Source organism: Hyperolius riggenbachi, chromosome 10, assembly GCF_040937935.1.
Source record: "Hyperolius riggenbachi isolate aHypRig1 chromosome 10, aHypRig1.pri, whole genome shotgun sequence".
In the NCBI taxonomy this organism is placed as follows: Eukaryota; Metazoa; Chordata; class Amphibia; order Anura; family Hyperoliidae; genus Hyperolius; species Hyperolius riggenbachi.
Window position 1 is genome coordinate 30465143 of NC_090655.1, and position 22133 is coordinate 30487275.

Sequence of the window (22133 nt, forward strand, 5' to 3'; positions counted from 1 at the left end):
CCGTCGCCATGGCGACGATCAGGCTGACATCATGGACGTCGGCTAACGTCAGGCGCCTCCGATCCAGCCCTTTGCGCTGCCCGAAAGTGTTTGGTCCGGGCAGGGCTCTGGCGGGGGGGGGGGCCTCTTTCGCCGCTGCGTGCGGGCGATCGCCGCTGAGGCGGCGATTGAAGGCCACACGCAGCTGGCAAAGTGCTAGCTGCGTGTGGCGCAGTTTGTTGTGAATCGGCCCGGCAGGGCCAGAGATATGAGACTCGGCGGCTATGGACTGAGCTCGTCCATACCGCCAGGAAGGTTAAACTTCTCCACTTCCCTACAGAAAGGGGAGTTCACACCGAATGCTGTAAATTCATGCAGCTTGAAATGGGACCACTCAATTTACACCTTGGTAGGACTTGATTGGTCCATTTTCAAGTTGTATATAAATTTACATGATCCTGCACAATCTTTTCATCTCTTTGATCATCCCTAGTGGCTTGAAGGTGGAATGAGGGGAAGCAGAGAGGAATAGGAAGGCTCTAAGTGATTCAGTGCCTTCCCTCCATCTACCTAAGTCTTTTTTGTTTAAATTTGTTTTTGTTTTTTTAGGATGTTAAAGTTGTCCTTTAAGCATTGCAGTTCTCTGATGTGACTCTTTACTGTAGACTTTTGGTATGTTTCGCCCCCTGTATGACGAGTTCTTTCTGACTTCGTTTAGCAGCAAGTGCGTGGAGGCGGGGTGAGGACAAAGAGGGAGGAACACCGCGACGTGCTCCTCCTCCTCCAGTGGAGAAGGAAAAAGTAGCATGGCGGTCAGAGAAAAAAGAGGATAAGGATGCAGCTCGCCGCACCAAAAATGAAACCGATGACGATGGCTGGACAACTGTGAGACGCTAGGTATGTGACGTCATGTAGCTGACCCTGCTGTCTCCTAACCCATCTGTGCTAGAGGAAGTCTGTGAAAGTGGGGAAGGAAATTAAGTCCATGTGTAGCCAAATGCATATGTAACCTCCTCTCCATGTGCATTCCCTATTCCATATACATCCTCCCTCCCTTGAGCAGAAATCGATCAAAATTATTTTCAGGCAGCCATGTTGAGGCCATGCACTGATGAGGATCAACCAAAACAGTCTATGCATGTTGGATTATTGTGGCTCTGTACAATTAACAAGCTGACAAAGCCTTGCATTCCAGTGGTTCTAGAGTTGTGGCTAGCTTACAGGGACAGCAAGGGATAGTTTGCATATTCAGCAGTGATGCATTGTGGGAGACACGATATGCTCACTTTAAACTGAATAATCGCAAATACCTTCGGTTTTAAGAAGGCAAACTTTTGTTTTGCTTAACATTTTAGTAAGAGGGCTTTTTGGTCCTTTGTAGCCCCTCACACACCATTAGGAGCTCGCTGGGTGGGCTGCTACACTACCAGCCACAGTGATCTCCTATGGAATGTCCTGCCTTAATTGGTGTAGGTCAAAGCAATAATACCAATAGGAGGAGTTTTGTTTATTTTTGTACGATTTGATGCTTTGTAACCTCCTGAGCGTTACGCCGCTCAGGTTTTGTAGCCTCAGAGTTCCCTAGGATAAATCTATAGATTTAATGGCTGGAAAAGGTTTAGCTAGCACTAGGCTAGCTAGTGTAGGTGGCCAGCATCGCCCCCGATCCCGCCACTTATAAATTACCCAGCCTGGCTCCAGCGATCTCCGCATCTTCCCTGCACAGCTCCAAAAATCGCACAACACAGCACACGAGTGATTTCTCTCCCCCCCCCCCCCCCCCACCCCACTTTTCCCCTCACCAACAGACCTCTCTGTTGGTGGGGTCTGATGCCCTATAGGCCTCCCAGTGTTTGTGGGTTTTTTTATATAAATATTGTTTTATTTTTTACTTTTTACTTTTTTTTTTAATAATTCTTCGGCCTATCACTGCCGATCGCTCCTGTGTGTCACACGGTGTCCCCAGTACAGCACTGCTGCTGATCGCACCGCTGTACATGCTAATTATACTGCAAAACCGCCGTCTAACAGTCTCCCGAACAGCAATCGACACTCGGAGACAGGAGGCGGGGCGGAGCTCTGCCCCCCCATGCAAGGGATGCGCGAGCAGCCTGCGCGCGATCTCCTGCAGTAGCCGGCTCCAGGACCTGCCGCTAATTGGCGTTAGGCAGTCCTGGGGCTGCTGCTGCGTTCACGCCCATTTACGTGACGCAGTCGTTGGGTAGTTAAAAGCCTTGTCAAGTTTGTGGCTACTTTTTCTGTGAGCCCAGTCTGGGTTTATAGCAATAACTCTTCTTACACTCTCCTCCTTTCATTTGCAGTGTGAAGATCTTGCGGCGTGCACTCTGTGGATCTATTTGGATCACATGACTCTGAATATACAATGGGACGGTCCAGCTGGTCGGCCGCTGTGGCCTTTACCCTCTACCATGTGATTTTTCAGCTTCCTTGCAAAACCCTCCTTGGCTTCTATTGTTTGACTTGATTTTTTTTTTTTTTAAATGGTGTTTTCTAAACACCCCCATAACAGCTCTCAGACCATCTTCTGCGTTTCCTAGCAAGACTGCCGCCAGTGACATAAGCTGCATCAAGTACTTCGGTGGATCTTCTCTTAAGAACATTAGTTTGAAGTCTGGTTTTAGCCTCTCTGGATTTCCTCCTATAATTGCCGTGACGATGCCATGGTTGTATCAGTGCGCATTTTGGTGTTAAAATGAGTCAACACAGGATCTATTGCTGCTTATTCAATAAAAATAAAACTGGCTGACTGTGTTTCTCTATCCACTGAAGTGTTGGTCTGACGAATGGGGGAGGAGTCAGTGCTGATCTGGGGCTGGTATTCATGTGTGAACAAGGACATACAGTACAGACCAAAAGTTTGGACACACCTTCTCATTCAGAGTTTTCTTTATTTTCATGACTATGAACATTGTAGATTCACACTGAAGGCATCAAAACTATGAATGAACACATGTGGAAGTATAGTACATAACCAAAAAGTGTGAAACAACTGAAAATGTCATATTCTGGGTTCTTCAAAGTAGCCACCTTTTGCTTTGATTACTGCTTTGCACACTCTTGGCATTCTCTTGATGAGCTTCAAGAGGTAGTCCCCTGAAATGGTCTTCCACCTTGAAGGAGTTCCCAGAGATGCTCAGCACTTGTTGGCCCTTTTGCCTTCACTCTGCCGTCCAGCTCACCCCAAACCATCTCGATTGGGTTCAGGTCTGGTGACTGTGGAGGCCAGGTCATCTGGCGCAGCACCCCATCACTCTCCTTCCTGGCCAAATAGACCTTACACCGCCTGGAGGTGTGTTTGGGGTCATTGTCCTGTTGAAAAATAAATTATGGTCCAACTAAACGCAAACCGGATGGAATAGCATGCCGCTGCAAGATGCTGTGGTAGCCATGCTGGTTCAGTATGTCTTCAATTTTGAATAAATCCCCAACAGTGTCACCAGCAAAACACCCTTACACCATCACACCTCCGTGCTTCACGGTGGGAACCAGGCATGTAGAGTCCATCCGTTCACTTTTTCTGTGTCGCACAAAGACACGGTGGTTGGAACCAAAAATCTAAAATTTGGACTCCTCAGACCAAAGCACAGATTTCCACTGGTCTAATGTCCATTCCTTGTATTCTTTAGCCCAAACAAGTCTCTTCTGCTTGTTGCCTGTCCTTAGTGGTTTCCTAGTAGATATTCTACCATGAAGGCCTGATTCACACAGTCTCCTTAACAGCTGTTCTAGAGATGTCTGCTGCTAGAGCTCTGTGACATTGACCTGGTCTCTAATCTGAGCTGCTGTTAACCTGCGATTTGTGAGGCTGGTGACTCTGATGAACTTATCCTCCGCAGCAGAGGTGACTCTTGGTCTTCCTTTCCTGGGGAGGTCTGCAGTTTCTTTGTAGCGTTTAATGGTTTTTGAGACTGCACTTGGGAACACTTTCAAAGTTTTCCCAATTTTTCGGACTGACTGACCTTCATTTCTTAAAGCGGATCCGAGATGAAAAACTATAACAAGTAACTTGTCTATATATCTTATCTAAAGTTTAGATGGTTTACACAGCAAATCTAGCTGCAAACAGTTTTAATAGAATATTATTTATTTCTGTGATACAATGACAGCAGCCATGTTGTAAACATTACACAAAGGCAGGCTTATCTGTATCTTGAGCCATCAGCCTAATCCCCTCTCCTCCTGCCCTCTGCCTCTGAAATCAATAGCTAGTAACAACTCCCCCTCCTGCCCAGACTGAGCTCTCATGAGCCCTTGCTACTGCCAAGGCTCTCTGAAAACCTGTGGGCGTGGCTTTTTTAGATTATAGGGAAGTAGAGTATTAAAACAAAGTATTTGGCTTGAGGAATGCCCTATAAACAATAGGAAAGGAACACAATTATGCAATGTGTAAAAGTTCACCTCGGATCCACTTTAAAGTAATGATGGCCACTCATTTTTCTTTACTTAGCTGCTTTTTTCTTGCCATAATACAAATTTTAACAGTCTATTCAGTAGGACTGTCAGCTGTGTATCCACCTGACTTCTCCACAACGTAACTGATGGTCCCAACCCCATTTATAAGGCAAGAAATCCCACTTATTAAACCTGACAGGGCACAACTGTGAAGTGAAAACAATTTCAGGTGACTACCTCTTGAAACTCATCAAGAGTGTGCAAAGCAGTAATCAAAGCAAAAGGTGGCTACTTTGAAGAACCTAGAATATGACATATTTTCAGTTGTTTCACACTTTCAGGTTATGTACTATACTTCCACATGTGTTAATTCATAGTTTGGATGCCTTCAGTGTGACTCTACAATGTTCATAGTCATGAAAATAAAGAAAACTCTTTGAATGAGGTGTCCAAACTTTTGTTCTGTACTGTATAATAGAAAATATTTTTAAAGACGAAAAGTTTCAAGATCTTAAATTTTAATGTATCTGAGTTCTTTTATAAAAACAATTCACAGATCTTTAAATGGATTCCTCTGTAAACATCCCATTATTCGATACAGAAAACCTATGCAAGGCAACGTCGACTTGTTTCGGAAAAACTTTCTTCAGGCCTTCACAAACAATTCAAATCTATAATTCACAGGGCAAAAATATATAGAATGGGTACCATCTGGGCAAAATCAAGCCAGGAAACGCCACTTAGACTACTCTTGGACACAGACAAAGCACACAGGCAAGATGGACCTTCTTGCCTGTGTGCTAAGAGTAGTCTAAGTGGCGTTTCCTGGCTTGGTTTTGCCCAGATGGTACCCATTCTATATATTTTTCCCTGTGCATTACAGATTATTAATTACATTACAGATTATTTCAATTTTGTGAAGACATTACAAAGGTCTTTCTGAAACAAGTCGACGTCGCCTTTCTAAACAATTGCATACGTCATCATGTTTTCTCTATCTAATAATTCGATGTTTACAAAGATGACTCAATTTAAAGATTTGTGAATGCTGTTTTTATAAAATAACTTTTTGATGCATTAAAATTTAAGATCTTGAAACATTTTTTTTTTGTCTCTTAAAAAATATTTTCTATTATATATCCTTGTTCACACATGGTTATATTATTGGTGTTGTGGCACACCATTAAAGTGAATGTTTACCGGTTAAAAAAAGAAAAAGTCAGATATTCACCTAAGGAGAGGGAAGGCTCGGTCCTAATGAGCCTTCCCCCTCCTCTCCCGGTGCCCGGTCCCGCGCAGGATCCCCTGTGGCAGTATTCGACCAGTTCGGTCAAATACTGCCACTTCCGCATGCCGAAAGGACCTTTCGGAAGTCTTCGGGAGCACTCGGGCTCCCGATGACGCGGCCGCTCCATACTACGCATGCGCGAGCGCCCTCTATGACGCGCTCGCGCGTACGTAGTATGGAGCGGCCCGTCTTCGGAAGCCCGAGTGCTCCCGAAGACCTCCGAAGTTCCTGCGGCGGCGGACGCGAACGGGGGAGCCAGCGCAGCACCGGGAGAGGAGAGGGTAGGCTCATTAGGACCGAGCCTTCCCTCTCCTTAGGTGAGTATCAGACTTTTTTTCTTTTTTTAACCGGTACCCATTGGCTTTAAGGATATGTTTTTTGGTCTCCCAGTTTTCCCGATTAGTGGGGATGGTATTCAGTCAGATTTTCAGATGTGAAACAACCTCCAGTTCCCTTGTTGCCTCTCCCGGTGATTTTGATGGGCACAATTCTATGTGGTATACAAATGGCATGCAAGCAGGAAGTAGCCTCTCATGTAGGGCCCTTATACACTGTCTGTTGGGTTGTGTCACAACAGATATTGCCTTGTGATGCAATGATATTCCTATGGGCTTTTACATCTAGACCATACATGTCAAATGCTGGCCCACGGGAAAAATGTGGCCCCCAAGCGGTTTCCCTAGTTTGCATTGTTTGGCCCTCTCTAGACCACCAGGGATGATATATTGGAGGTGAAACCCTAGATCACCAGGGAAGCCATATAAGGAGAGCGAGGGGAAAAGCACTAGACACCAGGGAGCTGTATAGGGAAGGAAGAGTGGCCACTAGCCAGTAGGGAGGGGTGCACTAGACACCAGGGAACTATATAGGGGGGAAAGAGCACCACTAGATACCAGAAAATTGTATAGGACAGGGAGAGGGCCACTAGACACCGAGGAACTATATAGGGCAGGAAAAGACACTAAACGGGACTGTATAGGGGAGGGATAACCACTAAATGCCAGGGAACTGTGTAAAGGAGGGAAGAGAGCCACTAGATACGAAGGAACATAAGGGAGGGAGGTGGCCATCCGACATTGAGGTTGGCCTGCAACTTGGTCTCAATGTTTAATTTCGGCCCACTTTGTATTAGTTTGACACCCCTGATCTAGACCCTTATTCGATTAACTGTTTCTCCTGGAGATAATTTTTCATCTTCTATTTAACATTTTTCAGCACTCTGCAATTAAAGTAGGTGAAAGTATTAAAGCTCTAAAAGATTTAAAGCAGAAAATCTGCTACAACAAAGAAAAATTGTAGCAGAGGAGCATTCAAACAGTTAACATAGCTGTTTCTTCAATGGAAAGCTTGCTGTCGCATCCGAAGAGGTCATTATTCATTAATTTTTGTTTACATTCCTATGTCTGCTACAATCGGTATACATTCCTAGCTGTGCTGAAAATAAGCTCACTAGATTTTCATATATAAATACAGCAGATATGCAATACAGTAGAGTCTCGTTCTAGTTAAACCTCTGGATATAGTAAACTCAGTCCTCAGGTCCCAGCTAATGCGTCTATAAATAAACAATGAAGGACCAATTCTGATATGGTAAACTTCTGATAGCGTAAACCACTTTTCCTGGTCCTTGGAGTTTACAATAAAGGGATTCTACTGTAAAATGCAATTGCAGCTTTCAGAGCAGATAAACTGTACTTTGGAAACTTGTAATTTGTGTACAGACAATATTGTGCACAAAAGCAAATATGGGAACTGTATGGGTAATAAGTAGGAAATCACATTTTTATTGAATGTTATGTCAGTTATATTCCATTTTAAAAGGCATTTTATTAAGGTGTGATATCGCCTAAAGGTGCTCATACACTAAAACGAATCTGGGCAGATTCGACCAAGAGACAAATTTATCTCTAATCAAATCTGATTGGAGATAAATGTCTCTAATTGAATCTGCCCATACACTACAGGACGATTCCCGTCCGATTTCAGCATGAAATCATCTGGGAATCGGCTGAGCCGCTGCTGTCCGCCTCGCAGCTGCCGGCACAATGTATGTAAATGACGTAGTGCATTTATACATTACCTGTCCTGAAGCAGCTCGCCGAGTCCATCCGTCCCGCCGGGTAAGCTGCATACAGGCTAGCGGCGCATAGCGTCTGATGTCAACTGCTATGCGTCAGAGTGCCGCCAGCGTGTATGTGGAACCCGACGAGGTGGACAAAAACCACGTGGCGGCTGACACCGGACAGGTATTGTATAAATGCACTACATACATTGCGGCGGGGATTTCGTTTCGTCGCTCGTTTGCAATTCGGCCGCCGTACCGCCGCGCACCCGACCAACCACCCTCGGCCTGAAATTTTCCAGCATGCGCGATCGACCGTGCGGCCAATTTCTGTCCCGTAATTGATCGGTTTGTCGGTCAGGCATGCACTTGGCAGCACCAATTTTTATCCAATTCCATTATAATAATCGAATTGGGTGGTCGATTAGTTGGTTGCCTAGTGTATGGCCCCCTTAAGAGAAAACTAAGGAGATGGTGAATTGAATACAGGCCCTACGCACGCTGTGCATTAACGGAGCAACATAAGCATTTACAGTGGGGCGAAGCATTCATTGCACTGTATGCCTCACTTTATGGTCGCAACGCTACCTTGTGGTGCGACTTTTCGCTGGCACAATTTCATCAGTGCAACTTAGTGTGAAAAGCCCCTTACCATCGCCAAAGTTTCCCTCCTGCTGCCTCTATTGTCATTCCTGTAAGCAGCAGAACAAGGCCTCCTTCAGACTACAAGCTTGTGTTTTACAGTTCATGTGAATTTCCTCCATAAAAAAAAAGTGCATTTTAGCATGCGGCTAGCCTATATCACAACTTCCTTTTTCCTTTCTTTGTAAAATGTATTAGAATTTTCACATCTCTCATGCTGAGCCATTGAGAATTATTACACTTTTGTGCTAATAGTAGAAATGGGGCCTGTTACTCCTCATGTTTTAATTTTCAAAAAGTGCAGAGCAAGATCGCGGTCTAGTGATTAAATCTGATCTTTTGTTAGACTGAACTCTTTATAGAATCTAATGAAAATATATTTATAACAGGCTGATGTTAAATCATAGAGATATGGAAGCTGCCATACCGGTATTTATTTTCTTTTAAAGCGGACTTTAACTCAGAATTTCCTCTCTGCTCTAAAAGATACGCAACAGCATAATAGCCATTAGGAAAAACATTTTCTTTGTTACAGCTGATACAAATTCTGCAATAAATCTGCAGTTTTTCTACTTCCTGCTTTAACCTCCCTGGCGATAACCCCGACCTGAGCTCGGGTAGGAAAAATGAGCTGCGAGCGGTAAGCCCAAGTTCAGGTCGGGGTAGAGAATCCCATGCTTTTAAATGTGTTTTGGAGTCCTGCACGCGATTGGTGTTGCGCAGCAGGACTCCCTGTCTCCCTCCCCTCCTGCCTGTCTGTGGCTTCTCTCTGGCCGCTGAGATCCCCATATCCCCACTCTTATTCCGGGGACCCGGCGGCTAATCAGTGCGGCGTGACGTTGGGGGGGGGGGGAGGGGGAGGGACTTATTTTTAAAGCGGACCTGGACTTTTAGGAAAAAAAGAAGCTGTACACACACACACACACCCCTATACATGTCTGGACACGTCTACATACATTTTCCTGGTACAATTCCATGGCCGCATACTATGGGTTCCGGCCCCGCCCCCTGAACCCATTGGACACCATAACTATAAGTTTTTTGAGATAGAGATTTGACATAGTCCCACCATTCCTTTTCTTTTGTCCTACCCTCCTGTTGGACACACTTATTTACTATCACTTTCTTAAACCTGTATATATAATTCCCTCAGGGTTTATCCCTTTCCCTGAGGAAGTCTCTGCGGGGCTAAATGCTCCTTAATGAGATCCCGGTTACTGATCCCGGCGTTTACCTGTTAAATACGTTTCTGTGGGCGACTGGCTGTGCTTCTTTCTTATCTTTCTGGAGACTGCTGTTGCTAGTTTCCTGCCTGTAGCTTTGCTTCAGCCCGTGTGGCTGTTAATCTAATGGGACCAGTGGTGTGCAGGGAAAGTTGACTGACTTACTGGCGTGCAGTCCGGGGATTCCTACTTGGGGTAGCGTGCGCTGGGCTTCGGTGATATTTTCGCCATGGGGCCTCCTATGGCGTCCGGAGGCTCGGAGACACAGTCTTCTACATTAGAATGCCGGCAGGAGGTTCTCTAGCGAGACTTCAGGGCTTTTTGTGCTTTGCTCCCTCACTTCTGGTTTTCCACCCTTCCTTCAGACTGTGGTGGCCATCTTGCTTGTGGGCAAATCAGTTTGAGCATGCCCACAAGTCTCCTGATGGTATTTAAGCCGATCCAGAAGACACATCAGCTGAAGTAGGAAAATATCCGCATTTATCAAAGGCGGGTCCTTCTTTCCCGATGATGAAAGAGATCAAAGGAGTTACCGTATTTTTCGCCGTATAAGACGCTCCGGCATATAAGACGCACTAAGATTTAGAGGGCAAAAATCAGGAAAAAAAGAAAAAACCTAAACCTAGGTGTGTCTATGATGCAGGGGTGTCTTAAGGACTTTTTACCCCCCCCCCCCCCCCTTTCCAGTTACATTACATACTATTACACCACATAAGGGGACAGTGTTATGATTGGTTGTTCCCATGTTGCCTGCCTATGTTCCTCTATGTGGTCAGTGTAGTGATTGGCTGTTCCTGTGTCCCCCTGTGCCTGCTGTGTCCCCCTGTGCCTGCTGTGTCCCCCTGTTCTGCCTGCTGTGTCCCCCTGTTCTGCCTGCCGTGTCCCCCTGTGCCTGCTGTGTCCCCCTGTGCCTGCGGTGTCCCTCTGTTCTGCCTGCCGTGTCCCCCTGTTCTGCCTGCCATATCCCCCTGTTGTGCCTGCAGCCCCCTGTGCCAGTGTCCCCCGTCCCCCTGTTGTGGCAGTGTCCCCCTGTTGTGGCAGTGTCCCCTATTGTGGCAGTGTCCCCCTGTTGTGGCAGTGTCCCCTGTGGCAGTGTCCACCTGTTGTGGCAGTGTCCCCTATTGTGCCAGTGTCCCCTGTGGCAGTGTCCCCCTGTTGTGGCAGTGTCCCCTGTGGCAGCGTCCCCTGTGCCTGTGGCCCCCTGTTGTCCGTGTGTCCTCCAGTGCCGGTGTCCCCCTGTGCAGGCAGCGTGAGTACACATACATTACCTGCTCCTGCCGCCACGCTCCTGGCTCCCCGATCCTCTTCTTCCATTTACCGCTGCCCGCTGCTGCCCCCGCTGAACATCGCTGGCCGGTCTTAGCCGGAGGGATACGCTATCCGCACACCACGTGCAGGGGTCACGCATGCCGCGAACAACGCTGGCCGGTCCTAATTAGCTGCGCAGGGATACGCTATCAGCGTGCGCCGGGTCACACATGCGTATGCGTGGCCCCCAACGCACGTGGTGTGCTGATAGTGTATCCCTGCGCGGCTAATTAGGACCGGCCAGCGTTCGGCGGCATGCGTGACCCCGGCAATGGTGTGCTGATAGCGTATCCCTGCGGCTAATTAAGACCGGTCAGCAATGTTCGGCGGGGGCAGCAGCGGGCAGCGGTAGATGGAAGAAGAGGATCGGAGAGCCAGGATTGGAGCCAGGAGCGCGGCGGCAGGAGCAGGTAATGTATATAGTGCTTCCCTGCGCACCTCTGCATCCCGAAATCCGTACCTTCGCCGCATAAGACGCACCCACTTTTCCCCCAACATTTTGGGGAAGAAAAAGTGCGTCTTATACGGCGAAAAATACGGTATGTTGGATGAGTGGACTAAAGGTGAAAACAAGACGGCATTTACCAATTGATGGTCCAAGTTATACCCGTTTGAAGAATCAGATATAGAAGCGTTACAAAATGCTCCCTTAGTGGATGCATCTATCGCAAGCTTAGCCAAACATGTTACCCTTCCGATGGAAAACTCTATCTTTTCAAGACGTCCTGGATCAGAAGATGGAAAGTGAACTGAAAAAGACCTATTTAGTTTCAGGGGCGGCTTGCAGGACATCAGTAGCTTTAATATCTCTGTCTAGAGCTATGAAAATCTGGACGAACAATATTGAGGAAGCGGTTAAATCAGGAGCAGACATTGAGCATATAATGTCAGCGTTGGAAAACCTTAAAATTGCATCCGATTTCGTAGGAGAAGCAGCCATTGATGGCTTCAGGGCTTCATCAAGATCTATGATGTCGGCTGTTACAGCCAGAAGATCATTATGGCTAAAACCTTGGAAAGCTGATAATGCATCCAGACAAAATTGGGTGAAAATTCCGTTTAATGGCAAGTTCTTGTTTGGAGAAAAATTAGATTCTGCATTATCGAGGAAAACCGGTGGAAAATCTGGAGAAATTCCCCAGGACAAGCAATTTAGAAAACAAAGATTTGTACAGAAATCACAGTTTCAAAGATTCAAAAACTTGTGCTTGACTTTCTCCAAGTTGGATTAGAGCTTGGGTTGGCGTATAATTCACTAAAAGTTCAAGTAACAGCACTCTCTTCCGTATCCAGGGAGAAATGGTCCTTCAATCCCTTGATACAGCAGTTTTTGAAAGTCGCCTTAAAATTAAAACCTCCGAAAAGTAATTTGTTTCCGAAGTGGGATGTGCCTGTGGGACTTGAATATTTGAGTTCTTCAATCTTCCATCCCATCGAAGACTGCTCTATTTCAAACTTAAAGTGAACCTAAAGCCTACCAAAAAAAAGAGATTAACTCACCTGGGGCTTCCCTCAGCCCCCTGCAGCCGATCGGTGCCCTCGCAGCTCCGGTCCGATGCTTCTGGACCCGCCGGCGACGACTTCCGGTTTCGCCGTCACCGGCTGACAGGCATGGGAACGCGAGTGATTGATCGCGTTCAAGGCCTGTATATCGCCCCCTATGCTGCTATTGCGGCCAGGAGGTCGCAATAGCAGCATAGGGGGCGATATACAGGCTGGAAACACGAACAATCACTCGCGTTCCCATGCCTGTCGGCCGGTGACGGCCAAACCGGAAGTGTTCGCCGGCGGGTCCTGGAGCGTCAGAGCGGGGCTGCGAGGGCACCGATCGGCTGCAGGGGGCTGAGGGAAGCCCCAGGTGAGTTAATCTCATTTTTTTTGGTAGGCTTTAGGTTCACTTTAACATGTAAAATAGCTTTTCTTTTAGCTATTACTTCAGCGAGGAGAGTTTTAGAAATACATGCGTTGGGATGCAAAGAACCTTATCTTGTCTTCTATCATGACCTGGTCACCCTCAGGCCAATGCTTAATTTTCTCCCCAAAGTAGTGACAGTGTTTTATCTAGATAACGAATGGTCGCTACCTGCTTTTGTGGATAAAGAGAATCCTAATAAACATCCCCTCGACTTAGTAAGTCTGCTGAGAGACTACCTATCGGTAACTGAATCTTTCAGACAGTCTGATCATCTTCTACTAGTAACCAGTGGTTACAGAAAAAGGAAAGAAGCTTCATCAAGGACTATTGCAGCTTGGATTCGAAGAATAATATCAAAGGCATATAGGGCAAAAGATCTTAACCCGCCTGATCAGGTGTCTGCCCATTCTACTAGGGGAATGGCATCATCATGGGCTTCTTTGGCGGGAGTTTCTATGTCAGCCATTTGTAAGGCTGCTGGTTGGTCATCATCCAATACATTTATTGATCATTCTAGAATTGACCCTGCTTTACTTACCTATACAAATGTGGGACGATCTGTTATTACTGCTGCCTCTGCTGTTTAATAAATAGTGTGTAAGCATTCCCTCCCTGATTGTTAATTGTTGTCTAGTTAAATCCTATAGTATGCTGCCATGGAATTGTACCAGGGAAACAGGAAAATTAATACTTACCAAAAAGAAATTTTCCTTTCCTGGTGCAATTCCATGGTAGCATACGGTCCCACCCAAAGTCGGGGAGGACTATAGTTATCAGAATGGTGGGACTATGTCCGCTCAAAAAACTTAGTTATAGTGTCCAATGGGTTCAGGAGGCGGGGCCGGAACCCATAGTATGCTGCCATGGAATTGCACCAGGAAAGGAAAATTTCCTGTATTCTGCCTGCACCGACGTCTGCCTGGATTGTGACTATTCTCTGCCTGCTGCCTGCACCAACGTCTGCCTGGATTGTGACTACTCTCTGCCTGCCGCTTTTGGCTCATAATTCCAGACAGAAATGCACCGCCAGGGAGTTTAACCACTTCAGCCTTAAAGGGAACCTAAACTGAGAAGGAGATGGATTTTTCCTTTTAAAATAATACCAGTTGCCTGACTCTCCTGCTGATCCTGTGTCTCTAATACTTTTAGCCACAGCCCCTGAACAAGCATGCAGATCAGGTGCTCTGACTGAAGTCAGACTGGATTAGCTGCATGCTTGTTTCAGGTGTGTAATTCAGCCACTACAGCAATCAGAGAGATCAGCAGGGCTGCCAGGCAACTGGTATTGTTTTAAAGGAAACATCCATATCCCCCTCAGTTTAGGTTCCCTTTAAGTCGTTTTCACTTTATGCATCCGAGCAATGTTCATTAGCCTATAACTTTATCACTACTTATCACAATGAACTTGATCTATATCTTGTTTTTTCCGCTACCAATTAGGCTTTCTTTGGGTGGTACATTTTGCTAAGAGACACTTTACTGTGAATGCATTTTAACAGGAAGAATAAGAAACGGAAAAAATTCATTATTTCTCAGTTTTCAGCCATTATAGTTTTAAAATAATACATGACTCCATAATAAAACTCACGTATTGTATTTGCCCATATGTCCCGGGTATTATACCATTAAAATGTTGTCCCTATCACAATGTATGGCGACAATATTTTATTTGGAAATAAAGGTGCATTTTTTCCGTTTTGCATTTATTGCTATTTACAAGTTTAAAATAAAAAAAAATAGAAATATTTCATCTTTACATTGATATTTAAAAAGTTTAGACCCTCAGGTAAATATTTACATGTTTTTTTTTTATTGTCATTTTTTTTTTTTTTTTATATGAAAGAGAACCCGAGGTGGGATTTAATTATGTTAGTGGGGCACAGAGGCTGGTTGTGCACACTAACACCAGCCTCTGTTGCCCCATGGTGTGCCTCCAGGACCCCCTTGCGCGCCGCTATACCCCCCGCAGTGCTAGCGACACACAATGTTTACCTATGCCTGTCTGTTAGCGCCGCTCCCCTGCCTCCTCCGTATCGGCGCTACCCGCCCGCGTCACTTCCCTCCAACATAATTAAATCCCACTTCGGGTTCTCTTTAAACATTTTATGTGGGTATTTTTGGGAGAGTGGGATGTAAACAGTATTTTTATAATGTAAATGTGTGTTGACTTTTAATTTTTTCACTTTTAGTTGTAGTTTTACTTTTTGGCCACAAGATGGCGGCCATGAGTTTGTTTACATGACATCACTCTAAGCGTAACGCGCTTAGAGAGACGCATCCCCCATGCAACAGCCAGAAAAAGCAAAGCTTCCGAGAGAAGCTGTCGCTTTTTCTGCAGGGGAGAGGAATCAGTGATCGGGCACCATAGCCCGATTCACTGATTGCCTGGCTAACGAACCGCGGGCCGGGAGCGCGCGTGCACGCGCGCGATCGGCCGCGGGAGCACACATTGCTTCCTGGGCGTAGCTAGTACGTCCAGGAGGCCGAAGTAGTTAAAGCAGATCCGAGATGAAAATCTAACTATAACAAGTAACTTGTCTATATATCTTATCTAAAGTTTAGATAGTTTACACAGCAAATCTAGCTGCAAACAGCTTTAATAGAATATGGTTATTTCTTCCTGTGATACAGTGACAGCAACCATGTTGTTTGTAAACATTACACAGAGGCAGGCTTATCTGCATTTGAGCAAAAAAAAAACCCCTAAACCCCCCCCCCTCTGCCTCTGAAATCTCTGGCTAGTAATACCTCCCCCTCCTCCTGCCCAGACAGCTCCCATGAGCCCTTGCTACTGTCTGAGAATGCCTTGGCTCTCTGAAAACCTGTGGGTGTGGCTTGTTTAGTTTATAGGGAATTAGAGTATTAAAACAAAAACAAAAAAGTATTTGGCTTGAGGAATGCCCTATAAACAATAGAAAAGGAACACAATTATGCAATGAGTAAAAGTTCATCTCGGATCCACTTTAATGGAAGCAGACATATTAACATCCAGTGCTTTCAAAAGCTTATCGCTGTGGCAGTCAGCTGACACAGGAGAGATTAATTTACAATTTGTGATTAGACACAGATGAGGGGGAACTAGGCAATCTAAACTCCCTAAATCAGGGGCCCCCAAACGTTTTGGGTCAAGGGCCGGGTCAACATACTTCAGACTGCTGCGGGGCCGGAGCATACATAAAATGATGTCTTTATGGGACAGACAGTGAAGCATACCCAGGTGACAACCTGAAGTCCAATTGAACAGCAATGTCACATGATGTGGAATTTGATTGGAAACCAGTGAATTACTGCTTTCTGACTTCCATGTGGATGGGTGGTGCCAGCACTGCTATTTTATATGTGGACCACCAGCATTTAAAGTGAACCTCGGACTAAAAATCTACTCAGCAGAACTGAAAAGGCTTGGTGTTTCTTTAACAGTTTCACAGCATGAGAACTTTGTTTTTCTTACCAAAGCATAATTTGTTGCTGCATTTTTACCTAAGCTCCACCCATCAAAGAAAAAAAGCCTGGGCTTTTTCCTTGATGCTGTGCAGAGCATGATGGGATTTCCTACTTCCGATTTTTACTCTTATAACAATCCTCGCACAGCCCCTCACCCCCTCTCCCAATATACCTCTAACCACAGCATTGTTTACCCATTATTCACGTTAACATAACTATACACCAAAAATCATCAGCACACATATACATTGGTCTAAGGACACGCTATCTGTCTCTGTCTTTACAGTGTACTCCTATCTGTTTATTGCCTGAGGAAGCGGGAACATACCTGTGAAACGCGTCGCACTGTTTGTTTTGGAGTATATTAATAAACCTGTTGTCATAAAACTGACGGTATCTTGTCTGCTTCGGGAAGGCAAGTCCACCACCGCCTCCTGAGGGATTTTAAGCCTTTTAGAACCTTTTATCCTGCTGGCGCCTCTGTTCACTCTTACATTATCGGATTTCCTATGTTGTTGTTCACATTGCCTAGCAACTGGGAGAGGTGCTCAGGACACAGGACAGTTGAAACTGTGTCTCATGCTCCCTGTCACCTCCTTTCAACCAATAAGATGGCTGCCATCATGAAATCAAACATTTGCCTGTTCTTTTAAAACAGGGTGGGTAAGAGATTATATTACCTATCTATCTTAATTAACATAACTAATGTAACTTAATGACAGTATGTTTGTTTAGGCTGGAGTTCCTCTTTAAAGATGTAGGTGTGTGTGTGTGTGTGTGTGTGTGTGTGTGCGCGTGCGTGCGTGCGTGCGTGCGTGCGTGCGTGTTAAAAAAGCCTCAGGGGGCCGCATTTGGCTCGCGGGCCTTAGTTTGAGGACCACTGCTCTAAATGCATACTGGGTGCATTCCTCTGTTTTCCTTCTGTTGTGTGCAAGAGTTCAGGTCCACTTTAAGCAATACCAGTTGCCTGGCTATCCTGCTGATCCTCTGCCTCTAATACTTTTAGCCATAGGCCCTGAACAAGCATGCAGCAGATCAGGTTTTTCTGACATTGTCAGATCTGGCAAGGTTAGCTGCATGTTTTTCTGGTATGATTCAGACACTACTGCAGCCAAATAGGTCAGCATGGCAAACTCTACATTCTTCTCACTTTAGTTGTCTCTCCTTGTGGAGGATTGAGCCGGGTGTAGCTGGGATGCCGGGTTGCTTTGGGCAGGCGTGGCACGAGAGCGAGGATTCATATAGCTTACATCACTATAGTTATTTGTGATGTTTAGCAGGTTATACAGGGTGGAGGTTAAAAGGCTTCAATCTGTGAACCTAATAAGGCATCTCCAGTGGTAAAAGTTTAACGTGAAGTGTGCAACTGGGATCATTTAAAAAAAATTGAACCTCTTCATAAGGGAGGTTTGTGATGAAGTGCAGTTGGGGGGGGGGGGGGGAGTATTTAGAGGACAACTGAATTTATTATCCTCCCCTCCATCTTGCTGCATGCGCTGTCCATCTGCATAGCCTCTAGGCGTGCACGGCATGGCTGTTTGGGGAAACTGTCGCTGAGAGTGTCATGCCATGCAGGAACACAATCACAGGGCATACACCACCAAGAGGAGAGGAGGCTGTATGCAATAAGAAGCCTGGAGGGGTCAGAAGAGCCTTTAGATAACCAAGGTGAGTAAGTATACTCTAGGTGAAAAATAAGATATATACAGTGTGTTGCAAAAGTATTCGCCCTCCTTGAAGTTTTCCACATTTTGTCACATTACTGCCACAAACATGAATCAATTTTATTGGAATTCCACGTGAAAGACCAATACAAAGTGGTGTACATGTGAGAAGTGGAACAAAAATCATACATGATTCCAAACATTTTTTACAAATCAATAACTGCAAAGTGGGGTGTGCGTAATTATTCAGCCCCCTAAGTCAATACTTTGTAGAACCACCTTTTGCTGCAATTACAGCTGCCAGTCTTTTAGGGTATGTCTCTACCAGCTTTGCACAGCTAGAGACTGAAATCATTGCCCATTCTTCTTTGCAAAACAGCTCCAGCTCAGTCAGATTAGATGGACAGCGTTTGTGAACAGCAGTTTTCAGATCTTGCCACAGATTCTCGATTGGATTTAGATCTGGACTTTGACTGGGCCATTCTAACACATGGATATGTTTTGTTTTAAACCATTCCATTGTTGCCCTGGCTTTATGTTTAGGGTCATTGTCCTGCTGGAAGGTGAACCTCCACCCCAGTCTCAAGTCTTTTGCAGACCTCAAGAGGTTTTCTTCCAAGATTGCCCTGTATTTGGCTCCATCCATCTTCCTATCAACTCTGACCAGCTTCCATGTCCCTGCTGAAGAGATGCACCCCCAGAGCATGATGCTGCCACCACCATATTTGACAGTGGAGATGGTGTGTTCTGAGTGATGTGCAGTGTTAGTTTTCTGCCACACATAGCGTTTTGCATTTTGGCCAAAAAGTTCAATTTTGGTCTCATTCGACCAGAGCACCTTCTTCCACATGTTTGTTGTGTCCCCCACATGGCTTGTGGCAAACTGAAAACGGGACTTCTTATGCTTTTCTGTTAACAGTGGCTTTCTTCTTGTCACTCTTCCATAAGAGCCAACTTTGTGCAGTGCACGACTAATAGTTGTCCTATGGACAGATTCCCCCACCTGAGCTGTAGATCTCTGCAGCTCGTCCAGAGTCACCATGGGCCACTTGATTGCATTTCTGATTAGTGCTCTTCTTGTTCGGCCTGTGAGTTTAGGTGGATGGCCTTGTCTTGGTAGGTGTACAGTTGTGCCATACTCCTTCCATTTCTGAATGATTGCTTCAACAGTGCTCCATGGGATGTTCAAGGCTTTGGAAATCTTTTTGTCGCCTAAGCCTGCTTTAAATTTCTCAATAACTTGATCCCTGACCTGTCGTGTGTGTTCTTTGGACTTCATGGTGTTGTTGCTCCCAAGATTCTCTTAGACAACCTCTGAGGCCGTCACAGAGCAGCTGTATTTGTACTGACATTAGATGACACACAGGTGCACTCTATTTAGCCATTAGCACTCATCAGGCAATGTCTATGGGCAACTGACTGCACTCAGACCAAAGGGGGCTGAATAATTACACACACCCCACTTTGCAGTTATTGATTTGTAAAAAAAATGTTTGGAATCATGTGATTGTCATTCCACTTCTCACATGTACACCACTTTGTCTTTCACGTGAAATTCCAATAAAATTGATTCATGTTTGTGGCAGTAATGTGACAAAATGTGGAAAACTTCAAGGGGGCCGAATACTTTTGCAAGCCACTGTAAAGGACATACGAGGCAAGCCTCTTAACCTTCCTGGCGGTAAGCCCGAGCTGAGCTCGGGCTATGCCGCGCAGGAGGATATCTCTGCCTCTAGTGGGGCGATTCGCCCCATTCAAAGTGCTGTACGCGCAGCTAGCACTTTGCTAGCCGCACGTACAGCTCGATCGCCGCCGCTCTGCGGCAATCGCCCGCACGCAGCGGCGAAAGAGGCCCCCCCTTCCCGCCAGAGCCCTGCGCTGCCCGGACCAATGAGTTCCAGGCAGCGCTATGGGCTGGATCGGAGGCGTCTGATGTCAGGACGTCGGCTGACGTCCATGACGTCATTCCGATCGTCGCCATGGCGACAGGAGAAGCCAAACGGGAACGCGTTATATACGCGTTCCCCTGTTTGCTATTGACGCCGGTGACGAACGCACTAGAGGGACACATGCACCCTCTAGTGGTGTTTCATGTAGCTACCACTCTGGTAGCTTTACATGAAACAAAAAAAAACAAAAAAAAAATGGATTTCTGCCTAATTGGCAGAAAAAATTTACCGCCAGGAAGGTTAAAGAGAGTCTGAAGCCAATTAAATTACCTCTATTTCTTGTACAGTTAACTTAAGCTTTAAGATCAAAGCTGATCTGCCGCATCCCCTCAGCAGAACAAGGTATTTATCACCCCAAAATTCAGTCCAGTTAATCTCCACCTCTTCCCGCCCAGAGGGATCTCCCCATCCCACTGGGCGGGGAGAGGCGGATATTGACTGGACTGGAGGCAGAGCTACTGCGCAAAGCTCTGCCTCCCCCGGGCAGCAAAATCTACAACCTGAAAAGTTGTGAAATTTTGCCCCGGGGATTTCAGGGGGAATAAATACCTCGTTCCACTTGCCTCCACGACAGGTCCACCAGGAGACTGGACCGCCCATCCCTGGGACAGGAAGAACAGAGAAGTTTAAATAGCCACCTCCCACCGCCTACCTTCTGTGTTCTTCCTGTCCCCAGGAAGGACAGACTGAGTTTCCTGGTCTGCCGGGGGCCAGAGGGTGAGTGCTGTGGCTGCCTGGAAGCATCCCTCTCGGGGGATCCCAGGCGACCTCCTCGGACGGTCAGGCGGCAGCATTCTCGTGCGGAGCTCCACTCCACATAGTGGATGCGGAAGTTCCTCTGCCTATTGCCGAGCGCAAGCGTGCATCCCACGAAGCGGCATCCAGTGGAAGTGTTCAATCCCGGCTCTTCTGCCGGTTGGGGACGGACCAGGCTGCACGTGGGACACCGCGCTATGCAGCGTCTATTTAAAATAGACACGAGAGAGTCACAGCAGCTACAGCAGTCCCAGACTGACGCTTCTGGAGGATCCGCCGCTCCCTCTGCCACCATGGAGCTTTCATCCTCTCAGGCCGTGGGGCCAGCCGCACAAGCCAGTACAAGCCAGGTAAGCGCTTGATACTGGCTGGGGATAGAAAGTTTGTTGGCAGCTCACTTACGGTTGTTCTGTTCTTTTTCAGAACCCAAGGCCTGCTTCTTTCTTGGATGAACCTGAATCCAGGACCTGTGGGATCTGTCGTAAAAAACTTGCTGTTTCCTATCCAAAACCCTTATGTCATGCTTGCATTTTGTCTGTGGTAAAGCATGAAGGGGGAGACATGTTTAATAACATGCTTTCGACATTTCAGGATCAGTTAACTGAAAAGTTTCTTAATGCACATGTTTCCACTGCTTTATCATCAGGGCCCATTTCCACTTGTGCGGTGCGAATCGCCGTGGTAAAAATTCGCATGGAAACAGTCCCATCCACTTGTATTGGCTATGCGAATTCGCATGCGGCAAACGCATGCGAATTCGCATGCGGCAAACGCATGCGAATTCACGATAGTGGAAACGGGCCCTCAGAGTCTAGGGTATCTCAGCCGGATGAGGACGTTGACTTACCTAGACCTTTTCAACAGCCAAGGGTTTTGGGGTCCTCTTCAGAGGGAGCGGAGCCAGCTGGGGGGTCTTCTGGCCAGGAAGATGTGACACCTAGGTGCTCCTCAAGGGGTAAATTTAAACTACTCCCTGAACAATCAGATGAATTATTGGAATTTATTTATTCCACTCTTAATATTCAGCCTGATCTTCCGAAACCCTCCACAATTGAGGATGCGATGTATTCGGAACATTAACCCTCCTGGCGGTTAATTTTTTTTTGCCATATAGGCAAAAATCCTTTTTTTTTTGTTTCATGTAAAGCTACCAGAGTGGTAGCTACATGAAACACCACTAGAGGGCGCATGTGTCCCTCTAGTGCGATCGTCGCCGGCATCAATAGCAAACAGGGGAACGCGTATACAACACGCTCCCGTTTGGCTTCTCCTGTCGCCATGGCGATGATCGAAATGACGTCATGGACGTCAGCCGACGTCCTGACGTCAGACGCTTCCGATCCAGCCCATAGCGCTGCCCGGAACTCATTGGTCCGCGCAGCGCAGGGCTCTGGCGGGGGGGCCTCTTGCGCCGCTGCATGCGGGCGATCCGCGGCGGCGATCAAGCTGTACGCGCGGCTAGCAAAGTGCTAGCTGCGCGTACAGCATTT

The 22133-nt window shown here is 46.4% G+C and overlaps 1 protein-coding gene and 1 long non-coding RNA gene across 3 annotated transcripts in view; one reads left to right on the forward strand and one right to left on the reverse strand.

Moving 5' to 3' along the window:
* The window catches only part of EIF3A (eukaryotic translation initiation factor 3 subunit A), a 48796-nt gene extending 46053 nt beyond the window's left edge, over positions 1 to 2743 (forward strand). For both annotated transcript variants that reach the window (XM_068255495.1, XM_068255496.1), the window contains exons 22-23: positions 698 to 876; positions 2301 to 2743. In XM_068255495.1, coding sequence (XP_068111596.1) covers positions 698 to 876 — 179 coding nt within the window. In that variant the 3' untranslated portion in view covers positions 2301 to 2743. The remainder of the gene's footprint in view (positions 1 to 697; positions 877 to 2300) is intronic.
* LOC137534126 (uncharacterized) overlaps positions 1 to 16797 on the reverse strand; it is a 43576-nt gene extending 26779 nt beyond the window's left edge. The window contains exon 1 of the long non-coding RNA XR_011024316.1: positions 16603 to 16797. This is a non-coding gene — a long non-coding RNA (uncharacterized lncRNA). The remainder of the gene's footprint in view (positions 1 to 16602) is intronic.
* Between the last annotated feature and the right edge of the window lie 5336 nt (positions 16798 to 22133).